Genomic DNA, 16,271 nt, shown 5'->3' with positions numbered 1-16,271 from the left:
TTGCTCCCTTCCCTACACCCCCTTATTAATTATTTTCCAAACTCCTCAGTGCCAGGCTTATGCTGGGAACTTCAGGGGAGAGAGAGATGACTAAGGTTTATAGACCATCTATTCTATCGTAAGACTTCACCCGTTCCTCATTCATAAAACACCTCTGTAAATTAAGTTGCTTTTTTACTTCTGGGTGATTCTCAGGTGATATTATCCTTGGAAGTCAAAGGTTCATGAAGGAGACCAGTCCTGGCAGCTGTCGGGACACCTCCCAGGTCTCTGCTAGAACTGCTTATTTGAGGGCAGCGGCTTGTGGAAAGGAGGCCACAGTCTGCAGTGGGGACAGAACTCAGGCTTCAGAGTCTCTCAGACACAGGTTGGAATCCTGGCCTCGCTAGTCCCCAGCTGTGTGATCCTCGTGAGTCTTGTAGCCTCTCTGAGCCTCAGTCTTTTCCTCTGTAAAATGGATACAATAACCCTTCTCTCCCAGGACTTTGGGTGGCTTAAGTAGGGTGCTCAGGCCAGGGCCATAACACCGATGCTCAATGAATGTGAGTCTGAGTCCCTCTGTGTCCTGCCAGGGTCAAGGGTCATTGCCCTACATAAAAACTTTCTCCCTGAGGAAGGGTTTCCCGGGCAGCACACAGATCCACCTCCCAGATAATCCCCTTCCCCCCAGGCCTCTCCAACTCTCACCCTCCTCACCCCCAGGTCCCAGGCCTGGGACTCAGCTCCACCTGCCCAGCCCAGTAGGAGGGAGAGCCCCTCCTGGGCAGCTGGCAGGCAAAGTGGAATTTCTAGTCTGAGGCCCAAGGCCCGGACAGGCACCTGCAGCTAGGAATCCTAGCCCCTCCCCAGCCCATGACGTGGAAGCCCCCAACTCTGGTCTGGACTGGGATTCAGGGCACAGAGGTATAACAACCCCCCAGACCTCAGGCACCCCAAGTTTAGTCTGCACTCCACAAAGTCCTTGTTGTACATATGGCGACCAGACCCCTAGAAGCAACGATCCCCTCACCTCTGAGCTAGACCCACCTCTAGGACATGATGCCCAATGGGGTTTCACCTGCCAGGCCTAGACCAGCTGTCAAGATGGGGAGGGCACTGGAAGAGCCATCAGAAGAGCAGGGTGTTGGGACCGGGGACTCCTTGGCCACCTGGAGGTCTGCTAAGCCCAGCGGCCTCTGGCCCTTCCCTCCTCTGCCAGTAGCCAGGGCTCAGGCCCTTGTCAGCTACTCGTCAGCCATCCTGTCCTCACCGTCAGGACGACTGACTCTGACCCAAACCCCACTGCTCTTTCCTGGGGACCCCCCTGCAGTCGCAGCCTAAGGCCTTACTTCCCGAGGACCTCTCTGGGCGAGGATGCCCCCCTGCAGCCTGTCTTAGAGACAGACCCCCTGCCTCCAAGCCACTTTCCTTCACCCTCATGAAATCCCCCCACGCCTCTCAGACCACCTCGCTGCCCTCCTCTCCAGCCCAACCACCTTCTGGGGGACTCATATCCCCAGTCCACCTTCCATCACCCTGCCCTCTCCCTTCTGGGACCTTCCCCAGCTCTCCCCACCCCAGCCAGGCTGACTATCTGTCTTCCTCAAATACACTAGACCCTTGTTCACTGCCAGGCCTTGGCACCGGCCGTTCCTCTGCCTGGAAATGCCCTCTCCATCTGGCTGACTCCTTCTCATCCAACCTCTCTCAACTTAAGTGTCACTTCCTCCAGGAAGACTTCCGGGGCTGGCTTGGCGGGTGTGCGATCTGTGCAGTCACACAGGGCTCCATGCTTGGTTTAATGCTCTGCTGTCACCGTCTTGAAACCCTTAATAATTTTTGGACAAAGAATTCCACATTTTCACGTTGCAGTGCACCCCGGAAGGTATGTGGCTGGTCCTAAAGCCATTATTACTTGTTTCACTGGTGCCGTGAGGAACCCTGAGAAGGGCCCACGCCCTGCTCGGTACTGCGGCCCCAGAACCTGGCCCGCCGCCGGCCACATGAGGGCACTCCTGAGGTGCTGCCGAGTGAACCGGCCCCAGGCGCCCAACTGCCCCATCCCATGGGTCACACCTTGACCTCCCCGTCAGCCCACAGGCCAGCTCTGCTTCTGGAGTCCTGCACGATACCACCCACCCTCCCAGCCACAGACTCCCCGCCTTCCGCCTGTGTGATCTCTCCAGTCACTCCCACTGCACCATCCCCCCACCTCCAGCCTGTCCTCTCTCCCTGACCCCCCAGCTGAGCTTCCTCATACCAGCCACTCTCTTGTCAAAACCCTCACTGCTGGCCTGCCAACTCCCGCTGCACTGGTTAGGAGCCGCGCGACCGCCTACTTTCTCCGCAGCGCTGCCACTGAGCAAGGCAGGAGGAAGCCGCCAGCCACACGGACAGGCATGCTGTGAGCGGGGCCCCCAACCTCGGCCCATCATGCCACTCATAAACTTCCGCCCAGTCCCTGTCACCTCCCCAGCCAAGCACCAGCCTGGCCCCTCCCTCTCAGCAGGGGACTTTGCTTCCTCCCTCAGAGGAATCCGGGACAGTGCAGGGGCACACCGCCCTCCCTCGGCCCCACACACCTGTTCTACCTCCTTCCCTCCCTCCTGGAAGAGGCGGCAGGTGTGAGGCCTTCTGTGCCAGGGAAACTCCACCTGCTTGAGATCCAGGATGGCCCAGGAGGCAAAGTGTGGGTTGTGGAGCTGAGTGGGGCTGGATGTGCATCCTGGTCCTGCTACTTATCAACCATGACCATTTTTTTCATCAAATGAGTAGTGTCGATACCATGTTCCAGAGACAGTGCTCAGGGACATACACAGCATGAAGTAAAATAAACTAGAAGCTACTCAAAGAAGTGAAAAAGGGAAAGCAAATGGTGTATATATGGTGACATATATACACCAATCTGTATAAAACAGATAACTAATAAGAACCTGCTGTAAAACAAACAAACAAACAACAAAGTAGTATAACATGCAGGTTCCGGTGTTAGTTTGGGGGAAAAAAAAAGAAAGAAGTGAAAAAGGGAAAGCAGAAGCTGGGGGGTTGGGGGGGGAGGCTTGAAAAGCCCAGTTACTCCCGGAGGGCAAAGTGTGGGTGACAGTGAAACAAGACACCATGCGTGCCATGGGGAGCAGTGGATGACACTGACCCCCAGCATCCTTCACAGCTTCAGTGGCTGTGAATGGGGAGAGGAGACCATTTTTGAGCAAGAATTATTTTATCTAGACCAGTGGTTCTTAACAGAGATGGGGAGGTATTTTTACTGAATCTGCCTGCCCCTCCCCTGACAGCTGGCAATTTCTGGAAACATTATTTGGTTGTCACAAGAAGGGGTGGGGAGTGTGCTCATGACATCCACTATTTGGGGAGGAAGTGCTTCAACTCAAAAGAAAACAAAGACCCTTTTCCGGAATGGGGCAGGAGTCAAGAGAAAGAGGTTACAGTGCCTCACGTGTGAGATGAAAGGTGGCCTCACAGGAAGCCAGTTCTCTCTGTGGTGCTTCCTTCAGGGCAGGCGTTGCCTCCTGGGGGCCTGAGTTGCGGGACCCCTAGTAGAGGGCCCTCCTGAGGTGAGGGAAGGTGAGGCAGCCCCTCAGCGAGGAGGGGGCTGAGGGGGCAGTGGCAGAGAGGAGCCACTTTGGGACGGGTAGTGACCAGGAGGGGAGGGGAGCCGGGGAGCCTTCCTAAAGCACTGGGAGGGGAACCTGGATGTTCGGTGATGGGGCAAGATGGGGCCTGGCCTGCCTCAGGCAGCGGCCCCACTCCTGAGCAGGCCTGGCCCTGCCGTACCTCAAGCCGGATCCCCCCCAGAGGGTGGGGATGAGGTGTGAGGACTGCTCGCGGAGTGACTATGGTACGACTCAGGACCACCAAGCCCTGGAGCTGCCCCGCTCAGAAGCTGGGCCACTGACCCCAGAGAGGAGATGGATGGGTCAGTCAGGTCTAGAGAAACTGAACAGGCCTGGCTTGGGGCTTGGGGAAAGCCGTACCCCTACCCCAGCACTTGCTTTCCCTGGGGACCTGGGGGAACCAGTTGTGGCAGAGGACAACCTAGAGCTGAAAAGAGGGGATCAGGCAAGCAGGCAGCAGACATGATTAGATCCCTGGCCCCTCACCCCTATCCCAGTCCCAGAACTCAGGCAGCCAGGGGCTCTCTGTCCAGATTGAGGAATGGAGGATTCTTCTCTGGAAAAGCTAACATCTGGGGCCCGCTCTCTGCCAGATCATCCAAAAGCTGAACCCACCAATTACAAGGCTTCTTGGCCCAGACTTTCCAGTTGGCCTTTGAGTGAATGTGCTCTTAAATACGACCAGACAGACAGCCAGGGACCATCGGGCATTTCAGGGTAGCGCCCCCCGCCCTACCATGAGGAGAGTACTCCCCCCATTACACAGAAAAAGGAAACCTGGAGAAAGCCAAGATTATGCAGGGAAAGAATAAAATATTTTTAAAAGAGATAATATTCTGCGATAATAGTAATAACAACAATAAATACTTATTAGAGGGCTTGCTACATGCCAGGTCCTATCCTCAGGACACTCATATTTTTAAATATACATATAAAGAACACAGTGCACTCATAAACAAAGAATAAGATGTTTTAGGAAAAAAAGAACATTCAGAGAACACTGAAGAGTACTAGGGAATTAATCATATGATTACACACAAGAAAGAAAAGTCAGTGGATTTAATGATAAGGTTGAGGAACTCTCCCATAAATCAGAGGAAAAAAGATAAAGAAATGCGAGGGGGGTGGTGTGCGGATAAATATCTTAGAAGAGGACTGATCCAGGAAGTCCAATACCTGCCTTAAACAAAGCCCAGGAAAGGGAAACAGAACGTGGAAGGATCATACAAGAGGATTTCCTAGAACTCAGTTTCCGAATAAAAACATACCAAGGGGACTTCCCCATTGACGCAGTGGTTGGGAATCCGCCTGCTAACCAAGGGACACGGGTTCGAGCACTGGTCCGGGAAGATCCCACATGCCACGGAGTAACTAAGCCCGTGCGCCACAACTACTGAGCCTGCGCTCTAGGGCCCGCGAGCCACAACTACTGAGCCCGTGTGTTGCAATTACTGAAGCCTGCGCACCTAGAGCCCGCGCTCGGCAACAAGAGAAGCCACTGCAATGAGAAGCCTGCACACCGTAATGAAGAGTAGCCCCCACTCGCTGCAACTAGAGGAAGCCTGCGTGCAGCAACGAAGACCCAGCACAGCCAAAACAAACGAAGAAAAAAAAATGCCAAGTAAAAAGACCTACATTCTGGCACATCATTGTGAAATTTCAGATTTGCAGGAATAAAAGAGAAGATCCTAAACATCTCTGGAGAAGGAAAAAAGACCCCATGCCACGTTAAGAAGAATTAGGATTCTCCCGGCTACGGTACATGCCAGAAAACAGGGCAGAAAACAACGCCTTCAAAATTCTGAGGGGGAAAGATCATATTCATGCAACTCTCTCTTTGGAAATTTCTAGAGGACATGCTCTAGTAAAATGAGGGAGGATACCGACATGAGAGAGAAAAGGCCAGGCCAAGCAAACAGGAGAGAAGCAAAGGGGATTCCAGGAGCCAGCTGGAAGGTGGCCAGTAAACAGGCCTGTCCTCCAGGGGAGAGGTTTCCAGGAAAAAGAGGGACTGAGGGCTTACCTGATACATCTGAGTATTTACAGAAAACCTCATGACTTGATGGAGTAGTTATAAAGAGGTCAGGATAAACGTATAGCGAATCAGGCAAATAAAAAAAACAAGACAATTATTAACTCCAGAAAGAAAATGTAATCTTATAATGTAAGACTTGTCTCTGCAATGAGCATAATTACATAGTTATAATAATGAAAACACTGATTACTGATTTAGCCAGATATTGTGATATAATGATAGGAGGAGGGAAGGGAGGTGAGGCAGGGGTATAAGAGAGCTAAATTCTTGTCAACCATCAGGTGATGTGTAAAAGCAAAAAGTAACAAGAGTGAATTTTATGGTATGTGAATTATATCTCAACTTAATTTCAGTTTTTAAAAAATTGAAGAAAGTGGTAAGTAAAGAAAGAGCACTCTAAGCATATTATTTAGAAATAAGGCAGGGAATTCCCTGGTGGCACAGTGGTTAAGAATCTGCCTGCCAATGCAGGGGACCCGGGTTCAATTCCTGGTCGGGGAAGATCCCACATACACAGAGTAACTAAGCCCGTGTGCCACAACTACTGAGCCTGCGCTCTAGAGCCCGCGAGCCACAACTACCGAAGCCCGTGCACCCTAGAGCCCACGCTCCGCAACTACTGAAGCCTGCGCTCTCTAGGGGCCGAGTGCCACAACCACTGAGCCCACGTGCTGCAACTACTGAAGCCCACGTGCCTAGAGCCTGTGCTCTGCAACAAGAGAAGCCACCGCAATGAGAAGCCCGTGCACCGCAACTAGAGAAAGCCCGCACACAGTGCAGCCAAAACAAGAAATAAGGCAGTCAACGCTAGAAGAGATGGCTACACTACTGTCATCAGTGCCCGAAAGCCTGGAGAGAAAGCAACTCAAGTCTTCCGCGCTTTGGAGGAAAATAACAAAAAGGGGCTGTTTTAGAGCTGGATTCAGTGGGAACAAGAAATCAAAGTGGAAGAAGCTGCAAGACCTGAGGGGAAGGAAGTCACAGTGACCTTGGGGAGGGCCTGGCTGTTCCTGGCTGTGGAATGGGGACCCTGAGCCATTTTTATGGGATTCTCAGGGGTCATAGTGACCCAGAAGGCTGAAGGCGTTGAGTTACACAGGGTTCCTCTCACATGAAACCTCTGGTTCTCCATCTGACATCCCCATCCCTACACTTACATGTGTGTGTACACACACACACACACACACACACACACACACACACACACACACACGCACACACAACCTGGGCTTAAGCCTCACCTGGGCTGGAGGTAGCTGAGTGCTTCTGAGAACTGGTTGGTGAGGAAGAGGTCCAGGGCAGTCATGCACTGGTCCAGGGACTCATGGAGGCTGCTCACAGGAGTCCTGATGAGAGAGACACAGGCATGACCTGGGAGCTCTCAAAAGAGCCTCAGTTGAGAGGCTCGACTGTCCTGGCTGGAACAGAGCTGTCCAAGGCCCACTCGAACTCCAAGGCCCACTTGAATGCCTGTCATGAGCTCCTCCAGGCTGCCCACTCTGTACTAAGACACAGGACAATTTGGACCTACCTCTAAGTGTTCCTAAAGGTGGGAGGGGGAGCAGAAGGGGGTGGTGTCATCTGAGATCGTGGGGAGGGGCTGAGGATGGGATGTGGTGGGTTGGTGCAAGGAAACCTCGGGAATAAATTTATCTTACTTCTCACAAGGGTAAAAGGAGTCTTTGTGGCCCTTCTGACCCATTGGACTTTTCTGCCCCCACTGGGGGGCACAGCCTACCCACTAAACCCCACTTCAGCTCTTTTCTTCCTCTTCCTTCTCTAGGCCTTCTCCTGGCCTCCTCAGGCCTGCACTCTAGAACCCTACAGGCGCTGTCACAACGGGCCATAGTGGGCAGCCACCCTGTAAGAGCTGCCCAGGGCCTTTTATGTTCAAGGGCCACCTTCCCAATGGCACCTCCAGTACACCCGACCTCCTTCCAGTCCTTACACTTCTTGATAGCTCTTATCACCCTCTGACATTTACTTATTTTTGTGTTTATTGTCTGTCTCCCTCCACTAAAATATAAGCTTCCTGAGGGCAGGAATCTTTGTTTTGTTCACTGCTGTATCACCAGCACCTAGTATCTGGTACAAAATGGGCTTTTGATAAATATAGCTTAAGTCAGTGAATGAATGAATGAATGGATGGATGGATGGAGAGTCTTGGGCTAGGAGAGCAAATCCCTGACCTTTCTGAGCCTCAGCTTCCCATCTGAAAGATGAGAGATGATCCCAAAAGTCCTGTCTGATGGTCTTATGAATGTCTCTTCTCAAGGGGTCGCTTTTAAGTAGAGAAGGTTCTAAAAAGTGTCACGATGATCTCACTGAAAGGAGATCCTTTTCCCCCAAAGTTAATAAAAGTTCTTTCTCCACCAGGTAAACTTCTACACCTATCTTAAGGCCCAGCTCTAATATCTCCTCCTCTGTGATGCATCAACAGAACTTCCCAGGCAAAATGAAACATGTTTTGGTCAGAACTGAACTTTTGTTTGTTCTCCCAAATCTGTTCTCCAGATTTGCCATCTCAATAAATAGTACCCCTCGACCAAGTTTCTCAAGTCAGAAATAGTCATCCTTGACACATCCTCCCCCTGGCCTCCGTCATCTACTCCATCAACAAGCCCTATCAGTTCTACCTCCTGAACATCTCTTAATCCACTTCCTTCTACACCCAGTGCCCCCCAGTCCAGGCCACTACCATCTGTACCCACATCTGATGGAAGACCCCTCCTGTACTCCTGTCCATTGCTAACTCTTCTCTCTCTCTGTTATCCCATTTTATTGTTTTTCATGCCTCTTCTCTCTCTTCTTTGCCGTCTCGTTCACTCTCTCTGTTAGATTCTAAGTAATTTCTTTAGATCTTTCATTTCGCTAATTCTCTTTAAGTGGGTCTCATCTGCTACTTATCCTCTACTGAGTTTTTAATTTCAGTGATTTTATTTTTCATCTCAGAAATTCCACTTGGATCCTTTTCAAATCTGCTTGGTCATTTTGGGCAGTATTTTGTTCCCTGCGTATCGTTGCAAGTCTACCTTTGATTTCTTTACACATTTTAAACACAATCAGTTATAATCGATATCTTATCACTCTAGGATCTTAGACTCTTAATTCTGCTATTTCTTGCTTCTGGTATCTATTGCTCACAGTGACTTGTTTCTTTGTGCGCTTTGTAATTTTACCATGAGCTCCTATTTGACCCCAAAGGGATCTTGAAATGAGAATCCATTCCTCCAGAGAGGATTTTCATTGACTTCAGCCAGGTTCCCTGGGGTGCTACCACCCCCAAGACCATTTATGTTACTTTTTTTAGTTTAGCATTTCCAGGACCACAGAGGTAGTGTATATTCAAACCTGAAATTTGTGTGAGGGCAGACCAACATGTATAACTGTCCAGGGAGCCTCTTTGTCCCCACAGGAACTGTCGTCTCCCTCTGTGGTGGGTGGGTGTTTTGTTCTAGTCAATGCCCCTATTTGCTGAGGATGCCCTTTGAAGGTGGCAGATTCACGTGAGGTGGTGGGAGGCTAAGTTCCAACTCTTCACACTGTCGTTGGGTAGCCCCAAGTCCTTATTTCCCATTCCTTAAGTGTCATTAAAACTCAAGATTCTAGGTTTCTGGAATTTGTAAATACCCTCACGTTGCTGTGGCTTCATCTTATTTACCAGCCTGATTTCAGCTCTCTCTTAATTCTTGGCTTGAGAGGATTTGTTACTTCTGCGGGCACTCAGGAATGTATTTTAAAGGATGTATGTTGTAACTCATCCAGCCTCTAGGTAGATTTTTTAAGGGATAATGTAGGAAGCATTATTCCCTTTACTCTGTCCCTCTCGTAATAGCCAAAATTATCTTTTTAAAACTGAAATCTGACCATGTCACTTCTGGATTTGAAATCCTTCACTGTCTTACTCTTAGGATAAAGATCAAGTTCCTTTCCAGGGACAAAAAGGCCCCACTGGAAGCAGCCTCCGCCCCCCTCTTCACGAGGCAGGGACAGAGACTTCCTTGGCACCCAGGGCTTAGCCTAGTGAATGGTGTTCATTCCACTGTCTCTGTTGCATGAATCAATGAAAAGGCAGTGACTACCTACTGCCCCAGGCATTCAACTGGCTCTCTGTGAGCCCTCACAAAGCCTTGTGGAGTGGGGTTATTATCTCCACTGCAGATGAGGAGACTGAGGCACAGAAGAGAGGTGACTTGGCCAAAGTCACACGCCTAAGCGTGGGTTCTAACCCAAGTTTCTGCCTGAGCCAGTGCCCACCAGCTCAGCCCCAGGAAGTCAAGCCCATTGTCCTGGCTTCTGCCCATCTCTAAACAATTCCAGAGTCGAGAGCCTACCTCCCACTTCTGCGCACACCCCGCTCCCACCCCCACCTCCAACCCCATCAAGAAAGAGGTTCTGCCTCCTTGGTCTACCTGGAGAGAAAGATGCACAGACAAATGGACAGACAGCACAGAAGCGCATAGTCCCTCCCCTGGCAGCCCCAGCACCACTTCCCCTTAAATGTCATGAGGTGGGTCTGCGGTGACCTCTGCAGACGGGCAGCTGCTTTGGGGCAGTCCTGGAGCTGATTTCTTCCCTGCCACAAATATCCACCGATCTCTGGCTCTGGGCCAGGCCTGGGGCTGGACTCTGGGGAAAGAAACTGGACCCAGACGTGGGCCTGCCCTTGAGGGCTACAGTGACGGCCAGAGCCATCAGGGCCGTGATCATGGGAGTCACTGGGGGGCTGGGGAGGCCCGGAAGTGAGAGGGGTGCCGTCAAGGAAGCTTTCTGGATAAGATGGCCCTGAATTGAGGACAAGATGGAGAAGGAAGTCCCAGAAGAGGAAAAGAGTGTGAGCAAAGGGCTGGAGGCACGATACCATAGTGAGGAGGGGGCACAGGCCATCATGGGGCAGGTGGAGAAGACAGAGGCTCTGGAAGGCCTGTAAGTGGACGGGTGGGATGGGGGCATCCCAGCTGGCTGGGGAGCTCAGGCAGGCTGGGGACATTGGCCCCATTTGACCTAATAATAGCATGAACAAACACCTATCACCACTACGAGAATATCACTTCAAGTTATCTAAATTGATGACTGCATTATTTCACTCAGTCCTCCCACTAGCCCCAAGAGCCAGATGTTCTTATCTGCACTTGATAGATAAGTGAGGACAGTGAAGACAGGAACCTGATGTCCTCCTCCCAGGAACCTGGGAGAAGACAGAAATACTTTCTGCAAAAGCAACCTGCCAAACCATTCCCCTCCCCTGGCTGTGACTGAGGTCCCCACTTCTCTGCAGGCTGTCCCATGTCTTTAAGGCCTTTCTGCTCCAAGCCACCCTGCCGGGGCCCTGGCCAAAATATTCCTGGGTTCCCAAGTGGTGATGGTGGCCTCTTTACCGTGCCAGGCGGAAACTCTGGTATGGGGAGGATGCTGAGCAGGGTGGAGCGTGGAGCATGGCTGGTGACTACTAACACCAGGAACTTTAGCGTAGTGGGGGAGGGGGCTTGAAGCCAAAGTGAGAAGAGGGCCACCCCACTCCCCTTTCCTCCCACGTCCCGATGGTGGTCTGCCTGGAAACCACTACCTTAGTGTCTGATGGGCAGAGCTGGGGGACCCTCTTCTCCGCTGGAGACAGGAAACCCTCCTACCCCGATCCCAGTCAGGGTGACATGGGTGGGGCAGCGGAAGCAGGGCGAGGCAGTCATTCAGAGAGCAGACTGGAACCAGAGCTGGCTTTTACTTCCTTACAGCATTCAGGGGGGACTTTTGGCTCAGGGGGTAAGGCAACCTGTACATGGGGATCTGTCACTTCCACAGTGACCTTTCTAAATTGCAAATATGATTGTGACTCTGATCCCAGACTCCCGCTTAGCTGTGCATAAAGCGAGTACCACGTGGCAGGGAGTGATGTGGTGTGGCCTAGGTAGCATGGAGTTTTGAAAGCAGTCAACCCTGGACTCAAGCTGCAGCTCAGCAATCACTTGTTGGAGAAATGTGGGAAGGTTCTTTAACCTCTATGAGCCTCAGTTTCCTCATCAATGAAATGGGAATGACCTACCTCCCAGGGTTGCTGGGAAGAATGACTGAGACAGTGGAAAGCACAATAAGAAGTATTCAGGAAACGTTAGCAAATTTTCTTTCCTAAGATTATGTATTTCCATCATTTCTTTTACCGAGCAGCACCACTTTTATAATGAAACTAAGTAACTTTAAAAGATTGAGTGCACATATCCTGTAAAATCCCAGCAATTCCACTCCTACCTGGCAACGTGGAAGAACACTCACATATGTGCAAAGGACAATCATTCAAGAATATTCAGTGTTTGAATAGCAAGACACTGGGAACCACCTCAGTGTTCACCAAGAAGCCTGGATAAATAAATAAATGATGGTCTCTACATCAGGTGGCATATCATACTTCAAGGCAAGTGGGGACCAGGGCTTCAAGGATCAAGAGAGCTAAATCTCAGTAACCTGAAGCTGAGTGAGAAAAAGCAAGCTGCAGAATGATTTGTGCTATATGACTCCATTTACAGAAAAAACTTAAAGAACTACATATTTTTTAGGCTTATACATACTCAGCAAAAGAATAAAAACAGAGAAATGATAAAACCAAAATTCAGGATGGTGACTATCTCTGTAGAGGGAAGGGTGGGCTGGTCCACAGAGATGGTTTATTTCTTACAAAGAATATGAAATAAACAGGGCACAATGTTAACATCTGAAAAAGCTTGCTGGCAAGGGCATGGAGTTCATTTTATTATTTGTGATATTCTTCTGAAGGCTGAAAATATTTCATAATTTTTAAAGTGGAGGAGATTTAAAGGTTGGTCTTTTCACCACTGAGCCTCACACATGGGGCCGGGCCCAGAGCAGGCCTGGGAGTGTTTGTTGACTGACTGAATGAGTGTCTATGGTGAAGGTGGAACTGCTTTGCCCCTGCTCTGCTCAGACCCCACCAGAATAGCACTGAACAGGGCCAGGGACAGATGGACCTGGAGGGCACGCAGGTGGGTAGGTATGGTTTAGTGTGAGGATGACCTGCCAGTGCTAGAAGGGCAGGCTCACTGCCCTGGAGGCCCAAGGAGGGGCCAGAGGAGCCCTGGGTTGTAGAGAGGCCTCAGTCAGGGATGTGAGTGTGCAAGGAAGGAGGATGAATGAGGGTTCTAGTCTGGGAGTTCAGGATTCTTTAATAGGTGCCCTGCTCCATGCCTGCCTTCTCTCCTGGAAACCATTTTTCTGGGCTCAATGGGGTGGTGCTCAGGACTGGGCAGAAGGGAAGCTTCCAGATTTACAAAGACCAGCCCAGAAAAGGAAGGGAGTAGCCAGCCCAGCCTCCCTGTATTTTCCAAAGGAGGGACCAGAAGTCTAGGGAGGATAAAGGACTTGGTCGATGTCATACAAAACACTGCCTGACTCACCAGGCAACCCTCCCCCAGGCCAGGGTGTCCACCGGCCACCCAACTTCCAAGCCCTCAGCCTGGGACACGCACAGGCCCTGTGGAGGCCTCCAGCTGACAGCTGGCACCAGCCGAGTCACCTCCCTGTTCATGTGTTAGCCCTGAGGCCCTAGGCAAACATTGTCCCTGGTGTTGAGGCTCCAGGCAGAATGGCAGCCCTCCCAGCTCACCTGCGCAGGATCTCCACCCAGCAACCTCCTAGCAGTGCCAGCTCCCAGCAGCAGGGCTCCCAGCCCCTATCCACGGGGGTCCAGGAATGGCAAAGAGTTGCTCCAGGTCTCCCAGCAGCTGGCAGCTGGCACTGCTACAGGGGTGGTATAGGGGTCCTACAGGGTTCCTCAACGGGGTGGGGTGGGGATGAGCAGAAGTGCCATGTTGAAAGTGACAACACCACCTTTACTACTCCTGTTCCTGTTGTGCCCGGTGGGCCGGGCCGGTTCCTATCTTAGTCATTTAACTCCTCCGAATATCCCCGAAGATGAAGTACTGTCTGGCATCGCTGGGTTCAAATCCCAGGCCCACTTCTCACCTCCTGGGAGACCTAAGACAAGTCATTTAAGAGCTACTGCTCAGTTTCCTCACCTGTAAGGGAAATGACAATAAGAGCCCACCCACAGGTGTGGAGGTGTAAACGCCACAAGCGGAGGAAGGAGGCTCTGACCCGGCCGTGGACACAGCTTCCTAACAGAGTTGGGACCCAGCGGGGAGTGACCGACCGACCCAGGGTGCCCAGGGCCTCCACCGTCCCCGCGCAGCCCCCTCCCCGCTCCCCGGAGGCGGAGGCGGCGGAACCCGGAGGCCGGGAGGGGCGGGGGTCGCAGTGCCGCCCCGCAGAGGCTGGAAGCCGCAGTGCGGGCCTCGCGGGAGGCCAGGCCCGGCGCCGCCCCCCGCCGCCCGCCCGCGCCCTCCGGGGCCGCTCCGCAGCGCACTTACCCTGCCGGCACGGCGCCCGGGGAGCCGGCCGTGGTCATCGCCGAGGGGGGCGGACAGCGTACCCCCGCGGACGCCAGCCGCGGCCCAGGTGCTGCCGCCGGAACCCCGAGCGGGCGCTGTGCCGCCGAGCCGCGGACGCGGCGGCCGGGGAGGGGCGCGCCGGGGGCGTGGAAGGCGGCGGGGCAGGGCCGGGCCTCGGTCTGCCCACCTGCGCAGTGGGGCCAGGCCGCCGCCCGCCCGCGGCCGACCGCAGACGCGGGCCCAGCAGCGGGCGGGGGCTGCTTGGGGCCGGCCCGCCAGCGGAAGGCGCCCCCGCCCCACCTCCGCTCTGACGGGTAAGACCCCGGGGCGCCCAAGGTCTGCCCGGCCCATGCCCCCGGGAGCGGGGGCGCGCTCCTTCCTCAAGGAGCCCCACCAGTGTGGTCCTGGGAAGTTCTCCTAGGCCTGAGGTCCACCTCCCTGCCACTCTCACCGCCCCCGACCCGAGCCCTTCATCATCCTACTGCATCGGTGGGGGGCATTCATGCAAAGAAAGACATGGCCTCCAGAGTCAGGCTTGGATTTTAATCCCACCCACTTGTCCACAGCTTGACTGTGTTTGCAGGAGACCAGAAGGCAGAAAATAACGCGGTTTAGCACTCACTGCTAGCCAGCAGTGCACACTCGCCTCCTCAAATAGTCCCCATAGCTGCCATTTTACAGATGGGGAAACTAAGGCACAGAGTTCACGTGACTTGCCCAAGGCCACTCACCTAAAAAATGGGAAGTCGTGATTGGAACTCAACCCTCCTGACTCCAAAGTGCACACCCTTGCCCTCTGGGACCCCTCTCCCCTGAATCCCCAGGGCCTATGTGGAGTCACCCATAACACTCCTCAGATGCCTACTGTGTGCCCAGCCCTAAGGTATATGTCTAGGACCAGGGTTGAAGCCGACCTGGTCTCCTGGCAGAAGAGCCACTGGCCCATGAAGAGTTAACCAGCTACCATGTCCGGGGCCCAGATGCTCTTAATCATGACTCATCAGAGCACGTGGCTGCCATTAGACCTGTCCCTTCACAAAGGCAGGGGACAGAAGGAGGAGGGACTCCAGCACCCCTGGATCTGCCCTGAGCTCCAGGATGTTAGAAAAGGAAACAGGAGGAGTCTGGAGAAGCAGCCATGATAGAAAGAGGGCTTGGACTAGGTCCTGGGAGAGCCAGGCAGACTGGGCCTGGTGGCAGAGGGGAGAGGTTTAGGGGATTACTGTTTAAATCTAAACAGGTTGCCTGGAAAGGTAGTGAGTTCTTATGCTGTCCATGTGTGAGCAGAGGCCAGGTGCTCACTAGCAAGGGTCATCCCACCTCTGGGATTCTGACATAAGCATGGAAAAGATAATTAACGACAAGGAGTGGGCTATGATAACATCCACTGTCATCTACAGAAGTCCAGATAAGGGAGAGTGCTATATAGGCTGGGGGCTTCCTGGAGAAGGTGGACAGAGTTGAGCCTTGAAGTTTGTATTATTTATACACAATGAAGTTGTAGAAAGGATGTACCAGATGGGTACATGGATGAAAAAGCATGGAAGTGGGCAAAGGTACACTGAGGACAGCTGGAGTTTGTGAAGCTGGTGAGAAGACCAGCACTGTGTGTAAAGAGGATCCTGGGTGAGGAGGCTGGCGGTGGGGGGGTGGGGGGTCTTGTCACATGCCAGGCACTTTCAGGTCTCTGGGCATTTGCACATGCTGTTCCCTCTGCCTGGAACACACCTTCTTCCTTGTCACATATTATTCATTCATTTAACCAAGGGATGATCCAAAAGCTTACAATTGAAAGGCTTCTTTTTAAAAAAAAAGAATACAAATTTACCAATATAAAATTGCCAGGGTCCTCCCAGAGCCTTGGGAGGGGCCAGGTGAGTAAGGAGTTCTGAAGGTTTATGCTACATTAGCTTCAAAGTAAATCTTTACTGTATTTGACCAACATTTATTAAAATCCTGCCCTGTGTGAAAGCTCCTACTCACCCTGCAGGTTTCAGTTCAGATGCCTCCTCTTCCAGGAAGCCCTCCCTCCCTAGATGGGTCAGGGCCTTCCTGGGCACACACTGCTCTAACCCACTTTGACCTCCCCTATCACCCTGGGTGAACACCATCTGTGTATGGTGGGGTGGAGTGAGGTTTGTATGTGACTGTCTCTGCCATCAGACTGGGACCTTCTGGAGGGTAGGGCCTGGTCAGACATCTCTGTATCAGTGCCTAACTAATCACCAA

The 16,271-nt window shown here is 52.4% G+C and overlaps 1 protein-coding gene across 4 annotated transcripts in view; it reads right to left on the bottom strand.

The window, feature by feature from the left end:
* TTC39A (tetratricopeptide repeat domain 39A) overlaps window positions 1-14,123 on the bottom strand; it is a 48,770-nt gene extending 34,647 nt beyond the window's left edge. For 2 of the 4 annotated variants that reach the window (XM_081224387.1, XM_081224389.1), the window contains exons 1-2: window positions 14,022-14,123; window positions 6,888-6,992 (exon numbers count right to left, since the gene is read on the bottom strand). In XM_081224387.1, the coding sequence (XP_081080513.1) occupies window positions 6,888-6,992; window positions 14,022-14,059 (143 nt within the window). In that variant the 5' untranslated portion in view covers window positions 14,060-14,123. The remainder of the gene's footprint in view (window positions 1-6,887; window positions 6,993-14,021) is intronic. The other 2 variants (XM_081224390.1, XM_081224388.1) reach the window with 2 other exon arrangements.
* Between the last annotated feature and the right edge of the window lie 2,148 nt (window positions 14,124-16,271).

This window comes from Mesoplodon bidens (genome assembly GCF_964165515.1).
Source record: "Mesoplodon bidens genome assembly, chromosome: 2".
Taxonomy (NCBI): Eukaryota; Metazoa; Chordata; class Mammalia; order Artiodactyla; family Ziphiidae; genus Mesoplodon; species Mesoplodon bidens.
This window is presented reverse-complemented; position numbering and strand designations above follow the sequence as displayed.